The 10,783-nt window shown below is 39.3% G+C and overlaps 1 protein-coding gene across 3 annotated transcripts in view; it reads right to left on the minus strand.

Annotated features, from left to right (window-relative positions):
* Positions 1 to 667: 667 nt before the first annotated feature.
* dock6 (dedicator of cytokinesis 6) overlaps positions 668 to 10,783 on the minus strand; it is a gene marked incomplete in the record, with an annotated part of 33,574 nt that continues 23,458 nt past the window's right edge. For all 3 annotated transcript variants that reach the window (XM_014024275.1, XM_014024283.1, XM_014024268.1), the window contains 22 exon segments: positions 668 to 1,905; positions 3,360 to 3,533; positions 3,629 to 3,735; positions 3,879 to 4,022; positions 4,102 to 4,338; positions 4,494 to 4,583; positions 4,672 to 4,797; positions 5,143 to 5,157; positions 5,247 to 5,378; positions 5,504 to 5,647; positions 5,741 to 5,933; positions 6,003 to 6,103; positions 6,186 to 6,344; positions 6,438 to 6,590; positions 6,768 to 6,902; positions 6,973 to 7,069; positions 7,167 to 7,251; positions 7,327 to 7,453; positions 8,900 to 9,082; positions 9,304 to 9,449; positions 9,543 to 9,712; positions 9,828 to 9,967. In XM_014024275.1, coding sequence (XP_013879729.1) covers positions 1,863 to 1,905; positions 3,360 to 3,533; positions 3,629 to 3,735; positions 3,879 to 4,022; positions 4,102 to 4,338; positions 4,494 to 4,583; positions 4,672 to 4,797; positions 5,143 to 5,157; positions 5,247 to 5,378; positions 5,504 to 5,647; positions 5,741 to 5,933; positions 6,003 to 6,103; positions 6,186 to 6,344; positions 6,438 to 6,590; positions 6,768 to 6,902; positions 6,973 to 7,069; positions 7,167 to 7,251; positions 7,327 to 7,453; positions 8,900 to 9,082; positions 9,304 to 9,449; positions 9,543 to 9,712; positions 9,828 to 9,967 — 2,901 coding nt within the window.

Raw genomic sequence — 10,783 nt, forward strand, 5'->3', positions numbered from 1 at the left:
GGTAATAAAATAATTGCTGATGTAATATTTTCTCTATAAATATTACAAAAACACAAAATAAGTATAAATAAGTATTTATATTTGTGTACAAGCTGTTTACATTGTCAAAAGCCTGTGTTTTTGGGGTTATTAATGAAGTTCATGTACTCAGACCAGTAATATTTGGGGTCACAAGTTTTTGCCATGGACATTTTGTGGGTCAGAAGATAAGAAGTTTGGGAAACACTGAACTAACTGACATTTTTAATGATTTGACACAAATTATAAATATCAAAACCACTGCATATCTGGCAACACTGCCCCAAATGGACATAAGCCCCAAAGTTCAGGCACTGGACCTCTTACAGAAACAAGGGGTCTGCAGTCTTTGAAAAAAATAAAATAAAATAAAAATAAAAATAAAAAACCCACTAAATATAATACATCCAGAACCATAAAACCTGCTTGAAGATTGAAATTTATATTGAAATTAAAATAATGCAACTCATTGTAGGTTTTATGTTAACACATTTAAAAACGAGTTAGTTACAATCTCAAATTAAAGGTACACAAAACATTTAAAAACAATCAGTAATTTCATTAAACCTATAAAATCAACAGTAAAATAAGAATTAAATAACTTGAGTACCTTTCAGTTGCAAAATGCTACAAATAAAGAGGAGTCAGATCTGTAGAAAGAACGTTTTAATAGAAGACAAGGTAAATAAATAAAAAACTAAATGGTAAAAAAAACAGTTTTCATCATAAATGCATAAAATAAAAGGGCAAACAGTATAGTTTCATTATTACAGAGTTAGTGTGCCAGTTTTTTTATATAACAGTGCAATTTAATGCATACAGTAGTAGGGAAGGCCTATAAAAACAAAGAAATCTTTGATAAACAGAGATGGGCATTAAATGAACATGTAGGGTGCTTTATAACAGCACAGATCTCACTGTCTAAGCATATTCAGTACTTCAGGATGATACTAGAGTTTAAAGATGTTTGTTTGACTGACGGCAGTGTTTCTGCAATAAACATCTAATGAGTTTGCAGTGCATTACACAGAATTTCACAGTTTAAAAGCTAAAAAGAAAAAAACAAACATTTAAACACCTCGATTCTGGCATTTTCCTTATTTACAAGCCTGAGAYCGGAGCTTGCACAGAACGAGACCTMTTGAAATATCCTAACGAGAGACGAGAGCAGATAAATGTTACAACTCGAGAAGGGAGGAATGTCAGTTATTTGGTCTGCTTACAACAAACGAAAGCTCATCGCAACACAAAACTTTAAACTTTGGTCGTGGCTATTACCAGAGTTAGCTTAAAAAAATTTTTTACAAAAAAAAAACACGTCATGACACCAAACAGGCTGCTTGGAATTGGATCACAACATGTTTGGTTGCTGCAGTCTGGTAAAGAAAAACGACTGTTGTAGCCAGATTGAGCTCAAACAGATTACTTTGGGTCGTCAGTTCAGTGAGTGGATTACTTTGGAAAGCTTTCTGGCATCTGAAGAGCCTCACAACCAAATGACAATGTTTACAGAGCAGATACCCTTCCAGTGTAAACAGCTGAGATTGTTTTTTTTTTTTCTAACAGAGGTGTGAGACTGGTGGCGATGGTTCAGCAGGGAAAGAGGTGACAACTAGCAGTGTGTGTCTGCGTGTGTGTGGTGGTGCTGGGTGGGATTGAGGCTTGACTGGGAGGCTGGGCAGGTGGAGGGGGGGGGAGAGGGGGTAAAATAACGAGGAAGAGGGTGGTGTGTGTGTGAGAGAGACAGCTGGTGTGTAGTGGCGGGGGAGGGGGGAGCGATAAGAATGGATGAGATGTGATCGTTTTTACAGCTTGCCGTTTTGGGATTTCCAGTTTTCCGCTCCTCAGCAGTCGACTCTGCGGAAACTGGACCTGGTGTAGGAGTTTCTGTGAGGCAGAATGAGACAGTTACTAAAGGTTTCTTTTTTTCTCTGTAAAATTAATATTACAGTATTAGTTTGGCATGGGGAAATGCTCCTTTTATCACTCGCCTTTGAATGTGAAAGAGTAATTTTGCTCGTGTTTCTGTGTATTGTTAGCAAAATACCTCACGAATCACTGCTATAATSGGCAATTTTACTGATGTTGTGTTTAGATATGGAGTGGTAGTAGCAGAGACTACTGTTTTTGTTAGCGAAATATCTCATGAACCACTGAAAAAATTCCAATGAAGTTATTTCTAAAGTTGGATCAAAAAGACTACAACTCAATCGGTTCTCAACATAAGATGATCTTAGTTTAAAACTGTCATGAAAGGTGGCAGGTGAAGTGATTTATTTTTTTTCAAGGAATGCTTTTGATTTTTAATTTTTTTTAGGAAACAACACTTGAAATACTAAATAATTGGCATTTTCTGCGAGAATGCAGCATGAATGCTTAATTCTGAACAATTTTTGCAGAAAAAATGCAGAAAATGTTGCAATTTCATGTAAATTAGCCAAAAAAGGCTAAAATTCACTAAATATGTAGCAAAAAAATTGCAGAAAACAACTGAAAATAGCATAAAAAGCTTAATTTAACAGAAAGAAGCTGATAGCAGCACAAAAATGAACTAAAATAGCAGAAATATAGCTGAAAAACACAAAAAAGCTAACATTTCTATAAAAAAAACTGCAGGTAAACAAAATAGCACAAAGATTAAAAAAGCAGATCCAGAATAAATGGTGAAAAGTGTAGAAAAGGTTGAACTATTTAGTTTAAGGATGTTGAAGGCAGTTCTATTCAATTTTAAATGATWACAAAAATGGTCGAAAAGACTAAATATCTAAAAAAAAAAAAAAGGTATAAATTCCTGAAATACCAAGAGTCATAACCGGAATGTCCTGAAGAAGCTAAATGTTTTGATACATGAATGTGTGAAAGGAGATACATGATGAAAAACAGATGGAAGAAAAATGGATCATCTCTATAATGTGAACCCTTCATAGAGTTCACATTAWTATATAAGAAACCAGCAGAACAATAAGTTTACCCACAGCTAAATATTTCAGCGTGTATTTGGAAGTTTGCTCAATCAAATAATTGATACATTTGTATTTTCTATTGCCCTGTAACATCATTCTACCACTGTCTCCAGCTCTGTTTGGTCCACTGACTCTCACATGTAAACACAAACCTTCAGCCACAGGATGATGAAAAACAAACAACAACAAAAAAACATATGGTGATAATTTCCAGAGTCAAACAAGCTTTAGTTCTGTAATCAGTTCACCAAGTTTTATCAAGAACTGCAGCAGGGTGAGTACGTGGTTTTACATTTGGTTTTATGTTTCTCTATTGTTGCATTTCGAGAAAAAGTATGAGCTCATTTTGTGTGTCCTTGTGTTAATGGCTCAGATTACCGTTGTGTTTGTGTGGCCGGAGCTGGCAGCGTTCTGTACAGCTGGGGGATCTTGCGGTTGATGAGAGGACCCAAAGCTTCTTTCAGTTTGTGGTAGTTCCTCTCCAGCTCTCGGTGGTACTCCTTCTGGTCCGGCCCGATCAGGGCTTTATTCTTGCGCAGGGCGTCCTCGCACCTGCACGACAAATAGCAGAGAGGACGCAGAGAGTCTGGGTTTGTTTTTCTTAGTTACACGTTGGTCCGTGCCCGGGGTGCGGCGTGTGTCATCACCTCTTTGTGAAGTCTTTAAAGCAAAGACGCAGTTTGTTGTGATGGCGAAACAGCTTTGGATCATCGGGAATCTCCGAAAGAAAGACCTGCGCCACTTCAAGGGGACCCTGTGCAAGGGGAGAAGCTGTTACATACTGGCTGAGGAATGTATAAAAACTGGCCCAGAACTGAAGCCTGGTTTTAATGGGAACTTGAGWAGGTTTGCTTTTGAAGTTTTAAACAAATAAAGGCTATAAATCCAATCAGGCACCTGGTTGACAGTCGTGCCCACGCAGCCCTGCAGCACCATCTGAAGCATCTTAGAGTCTGCAGGGTCTTGATTCGTGGCAAAAGCCAGCTCCTGGGTCTTCTTCTGCATGTCTTCGATTGCCACCTCCATGGGCACAAGGATAATCTGTGAAAGCAAAAACAAAAGTGGCATTACTCAGAGTGTTTTATTATAAACATCTGATWGTTTGGAAACAGACACCGACCTCCTCCTTGTGGATCACGTTGATGCGGGTCTTTATGTAGGGGAAGGCGTGAGACGTGGTAAGGATGGTTTTACGTTTGTACTGCTCGTGCAGGTCTCCGTGAGCCCGGCCGTCCAGCGTGAAGGGGGTGCAGTACATGAAGGTGCGCAGGTTGTAGTTCTTATCAAAGTARGTGATTCTTTCTTTTAGCTCATATGTGTCGAAGAAAGGCTCGACATAGGTGATCTGGAGGTAGGCCTGTGAGAGTACGGGTAGACATTTTTTTTACATTATTACCGTATTTTCTGGAATATGTCCCACTCTTTTTCATAATTTGGCTCATCCTGCAACTTATACTCTGTGCTTATAGTCTAGAAATTACGTGTAAAACAAAAATAAAGATGTTTTCTTACCTTACTAGGATCCAGTTTGCTTTTATCCACTGGGTTGGAGTCCTTGATAATTTCCACTACATCATCACCAAACTTCACTGAATAGAACTCCTGATCAACAAAGAAACATATATTCAGGTAGACGTTCCTCATAAATCTCTAAGAACACTTTTATTAGCATCAAAATACATCAACTTGCCTCAAGCCTGTGGGAGATTTCAGCTAATTTGGTGATGGAAGGCTCCTTGTAGACAAACTCCTGCTCGTCCAAGTCTCCAAACTGGCAACCATAAAAACCAACACGGAAGTACGTCCCAAACATTCTCTAAAGACTGTGGAAGGAWAAAAAATAMATRAATTGAAATGAGTGAAATCAGCTGGTAGAGATGGGAAAACTACATTTATGTTGCCGTTTAATTTGAGGACAATTAAGCAGATTTTGGATATAAAATCTTGATCATGAAAGCATGCAAAAAGTGCAAAACAGTTTTGAACAAAAAAATAAAATAAAATCCAAAAAAAGGAAGGAAACTGTTGAGTTTTCACTCACCATTAACACGTCATCCACGTAGAAATAGAAAAAAGAAAATATAAAAAAGTCAATACAAAAGGAGAAAACACCACAGTATTTATCTGATTTTAAACTGAATATAAGTAATGAACTTGTTACCTCCCATCCTGAACTCTGAAACATTCAGACATGAGAAGACAAACATTAGAAACAAGATAAARTGAAGATTTTAGTTTTATTTTTAAGTGATCCTGTTGACTAACTTGGTTGTAGACTTTGTTGAAAGCATCCTGCAGCTTCCCGTGGACAGTTGACAACTTTTTAAAGTCTCTGTTGGCTTCATGGATGGGCAGCAGAATCTTGTAGACTTCATTTATAGCCTCATACATGGCCGCCTGCAGTGAAAATATAATGAAATAACTTCTTACACTAATGTTTTTCAGCCGTGTTAAGGCTGTAACCTTGCCACATCTGACCGCACGCCGCCGGTCACAGCAGAGTCAGAGAATGTGAGTCGTACCATGTTAAAAGAGGCAGCTGCTTGCTCCATGAGGCCCACAAGACCTGACTCGCTGAAATACTTCCCGGCACAAATGCCTTCCTCCTCCGGAGACAAAATGTCATCAGATATGGCTGACTCCTCCAACACATTAGAGGAGATATTCTGGGAGAGAAACAAGAGAAATTGGAATGTAAAAATGGTTGTTCAGTTGACATAATTATCTACGAATTACTGAACTGAGCTGCTCGAACTGACCTGAAATGTGACACAACCAATAGGCAGGTAGCGGCAGTCCTCCAGCATGTTGAGGTATTCTGCCACCAGYGCAGCGCTGTGGACCAGACAGTGGGCCGCCTCGGCGTGGTTTCCTCGCTCCGAGTGTTTCCCTGCCATGTTCTGAAGCCAGGTCAGGCGCAGGTCAGGAGAGTTCTGGTAGCCTTTGGCAATCCTGAAACAAACAAGAGTTTTATTCAACGCTTTCTCTGTTCATCTGCCTCATTCACGAGCATTTTATTACCTGTACATCAAGTCGATGAGCATTTCAGGATCCTGCTGATGCTCTTTCATCTTAACAGTGTCAGTAAGAATCATGTGCAGGTTGAAGACCAGATCCTGGACCTGCATAAACATCACATTATCACATTTTTCCATTTGAGCAATTTAGAAAAAACAGCCTGACACAGTCTTAGCGGTCACCTACCTGCTCTGGGAAAGGTGTGTCCCGCAGCTCGAGGTCTTCTTCGGCGTATGTCAGGATGGTCTTTAACGACCGACGAAGATGCTCTTCATTAAAGTTCTGTGACATTCCCACCAGTGAGGACAGAGACATGGTGACCTGCATCTTTACTCGAGCGAAGTTCTGATACAAAAAGGAAAATAAACTACATGACTGGTAGAGTTATGATGTTAGAGAAACAACACAAAGCTATTTAGCAGAACATTTCAAACGTACATTTCCGATCTCAAAGTTCTGCCTCATGAGCAGGTAAAGAGAAGCCGAGGCGTGACTCCTGACCGGACCGACGCTGCTGCTGCAGTGGCGGAGGAGGCGGAGGCACAAATCTGCACAAAGCTCCGTGTCTTCCTCAAAGAGCATCTCTGGGAACTGCACACAACAGACGTTTTTAATAACATTTACCTAGAAGTGATGTCAAAAAAAATCTAAAATCAATACAACTTTTTTTATTTTTTGTAATTTGAAAGTTCAGGAAAAAAGTTTTGTGAAAAAATAATAAATCAACACTGAATAAATCAACTGTCCACCAACAGGAAGCGTTCTTGCCTTGAAAACAAGAGCCCTCTGTGTAGTGAAGCAATGCTGCAGGAAGAGGGCGCTCTGGTTGCCTGCCATGCTGTGGAGAAGAACTCGCAGAACCCCGCCTAAAACACTTTCTTTCAGTTCRGACGCAACCACAGTCTGAAAGAGGACAGAAACTTCAGAAAATAAAATCAACATAAAATGAGCAATCCTGAGGGATTTTTTTTACCTTTACTATAATCTCTAACGTGTCCAGGACGATCAGTGAGGCCTCAGTGGCCAGATTTCCATCCACCACAGACTCCTGCTCCATCTCAGCCTTACTCCTGGAAGATCATATTTACAATCATCATCCTCRTTTTTCATATATAAAAACAGAATACCAGAAGTTAGCAATGACTCTGGTGCAATAACAGGACATACTTGTCAACTTTGTCTGTGTTTTGTTTCCAGTGAGTGACATTTTTCCTCCACCTGACATTCTCCTGGGTGCCATAAGGACCTCTCTCTGTAAGAATAAAAAAGTTTCAGTGAACAAATTGGAAAATTTAAAGCTATAATATTGTGTCTTCGGTCTATTTACCTTTACAGCGGCGGACCATCTCCTGTCGGGCTCCTATAGTACCCAGGATAGCTTCCTCCAGGCGGGCCTTCATGTCCTGAGACTTTTTAAAGGTCAGGCTGTTGATCCTTTCCAGAGCTTTCCTCCCCTGAAAAGATGTTGTTCACAATCAGGCAGAAGAAATGTACAGTTCGTATAGTGACAGATTCATGCGTTTTCAAGCTGATTTAACTGGAAATCCTTGAATTTCACGCCACGAGAACACATTTCCAGCAGGAAATCCCAGTTTGTGATGCATAGCTGTGAACAGCAATTCAACCGTGGAAAACATCTGGACCAATCAGGTTTTGTTAAACATCTGGTGTTTACGTATGAGAGCGTATAAATTTATGATGGAACTAAATGTAATTTAGATGCTAAATTGGAAAATAAAGTATAAAGTCAGTGTTTATTGTTTGAATATAAAAAAATCACCAAAACCAGTTCATCTGAACAACTACAGAAATAAAAAAATACAGAAATAAGGTAATACACAATCTTTAAATTCCTGTCAGTGTCAAAAAGACAAGGCAAAAAGTGTAGGTAGAAGCCTGAGCTTTTTATACCTTCACTTTTTATTCATACATTATCAAAATCAAATCAACATCTTTCTTACAGATTTTATAAAACAAAAATTCCAATGAAATTCTAACCAACTTTGTAACAAAACTCTAGCAKCAGCAAACAAACAGTCAAAACTTAGTTTATTTCTGTAACAAATAATCTTTATACTTTATTTTAAATTTAGTTAGACTAATCTAGACTTTTAAGGCCTAAAACAGAAATTATTAAATTTAACACTTTTTAAGATCCTGTAAATATCCCAGCATGACGACAAATTAAATGCTTTTGACAGAGTTGTAAAGTAACTAAGTACAAATACTTCTTCCTTCCTGCCTCCTAGATAGAGTGACTTTAACTGTGGTTGAGTGAGAAGTACAAATACAGTATATAAAACTCTGATACCTTATTAGTTTGTACACAAACAAATCATGTCACATTTCGGCAGGACATAATCATTAAAATAAAAGGACTATTTGTATTTCATGAATTATATTATTGCATTTGGCTGCAGCCCTCAGATAGATTTTCATTTTGGGGAAAAGGTTTGAGCAGCCTTGATATATGTATATAAACTGAAACAGCTGGACTAGTGCATCCTAAATTTAACATCAATTAATTATTTTAATACAACAGTCATTTCTGCAGTTTTTTGGGGAGGTCACCTCCTTATAAATGTCATTACAGAAAATCTAACTGCTCATTTTAAATAAATACTTTTACTTTTAATACTTAAGTACAAAACATATCAAATATTTTAAGACTTTTACGCAAGTAATATTCCTAAAGGAAACTTTAACTTTTACCAAAGTAATTTTTTGGTAAGATACTTGTACTTTTACTCAAGTATCACTTTGTGCTACTTTATACAACTYTGGTTTTTGAAATAGATTTCAACTCCTGTTTATTGCAGGAATTCTCCTGCCTTTCACTACTACATGAGAGGAATAATAAAAAAGCTCCTAAACGTGTTGAAAGTTCCTGGTTATTGTACCTTGTATTCAAAGCAGGAGACACAGAGATGAAGCAGGTCCAACAAACGGTTGATTTGTAGTACAGACAAATCAGAAACCCAGCGCTCCAGGAGAGCTGCRTCTGCGTTCTTCAGCACCCACAGGAAACACACCAGCAGGGTCCGGCTGCACTCAGCAGACAGAGAGCTGGAYTGCCGAGTGGCCTGGTGAGGGTGAAAACAGAAGCGAAAGATCAGATCATCTTAAGAAGATAAAAGGACACAGAGAGCCACATGCAGGACAAAACGAGCAAACAACCTTCAAACGAAAAACAAAACATTAAAAGAAGAAAYWGAAGCAGCTTGGTTTGACACAGAGACCCATCTCTGACCCATCAGCCTGTAGGGCCCAGGAGAACACRTTGACCCTTGCTGCTATCACTTACCACTGAGGGGAGCAAAAACGGGTTTGCTTTGGCATGCGGCAAAGGAGAGCCTGCGATTGCCATGGCAACAGACTGACTAATAATGTTGCTGTCTGTGTCAGCATCTTCAGCGACGGTGACGGCAAGACGGACGCGGGCAGACGAGTCTACAAAGAAACGAGAMGAGGACTGTCAGGTGTTCCACGCCGCTGCAACTGAAATACTCGTGTGTAAGAAAACTAACACGGAACTCTACTGACCACAGAAGTCGTGGAGCTGATGCAGCGTCTCCATGACGATGGGGACGAGCGGCAGGTAGAGCTTAGCCAGGTGAGCTCTGACCTGAGAGTCCTTGTAGCGGGGGTCCGCATCGTGGCTGCACAGTAGAGAGTGGAYGGCGCTGATGGCCTTCTTATGGAGGAAGAAAACCCTGAAGGTAATAATATACGTTTGTCAGTCGTTTCTGCTGTAGTTCTCACAGGATGCTTGAAGTTTCTTTATGTTTTAGGTTAAACAGAGTTAGGAAATTTACACAAAGAACCCACCCTTCGCCTTCAGGATCGAGAATGAGAGAGAGCTCACTGAGCAGCAGCCCGGACAAGAAGTGCTGCTGGCGAAACGGCACGGAGAGTTCAAACATGGTGGCCACGCCCTGGTCCTGCACCATACTGGAAAACGCTGAACTCTGTTAGAGTGACATGAAAAGTGATGACTTATATGAAGAAAGTTCTGATTACAAACAAAAGTTCACAACACTTTTACACTTTAAATCTAAATGATTTGTTGAATGCTGAATCAGCATTCAGAGTAATGTTTACCTGTTTTTTCGTACGTTAAGTGAAATTTAACTACTTGCACACACTTTGTGCTACTTCAATCATGTATCAAATTTTAGGCTCATTAAGGAGACAAGTGATATGACTTATAGGCTACGTTCACACTGCAAGTCTTAATGCTCAGTTCTGATTTTTTGAAAAAATCCAATCTTTTTGTGTGAACGTTCACATTACATTTTAAATGTGACCTGCATCAGACCCCTGTGTGAACGCTCCACAGCACTGATGTGACACGCATGCGCAGTAAAAGACGTGACGTCTCATCAGCCGGCTTGTTTGTTTACAGAGCTAGCATGGATGCTACATTTTGCACATCGAATCAGAAGTTTTTGTTTAATCAGAGCCGATTAAATAATTATCTGTCATGCTTTTTTAGTTCAGTGTTTATATCTGAAGCTGCCTCTGACCGGGATGCTCCAGTGAAGCTTTTTTTGTTTTTTGAACGAAACTACGAGCTGGAAAAAAGTATCGACCAAGTAGCTAACTTTAGGATCGATACTCTCCGCGACCCAGGCTGGACATCGTTATTATCAAACTATCTACGTGGAAAATGAAAAGTAAAAAGACGAAGCAACTGGACTTGTGTTTTTTGAGCTGTAAACACACGGAGCTACAGATTTAAACAGCGAGACTTGAGGTTAGTAGGGTTGGGCGATATTGGCAAA

This window comes from Austrofundulus limnaeus, unplaced genomic scaffold (assembly GCF_001266775.1).
Source record: "Austrofundulus limnaeus strain Quisiro unplaced genomic scaffold, Austrofundulus_limnaeus-1.0 Scaffold4, whole genome shotgun sequence".
Lineage (NCBI taxonomy): Eukaryota > Metazoa > Chordata > Actinopteri > Cyprinodontiformes > Rivulidae > Austrofundulus > Austrofundulus limnaeus.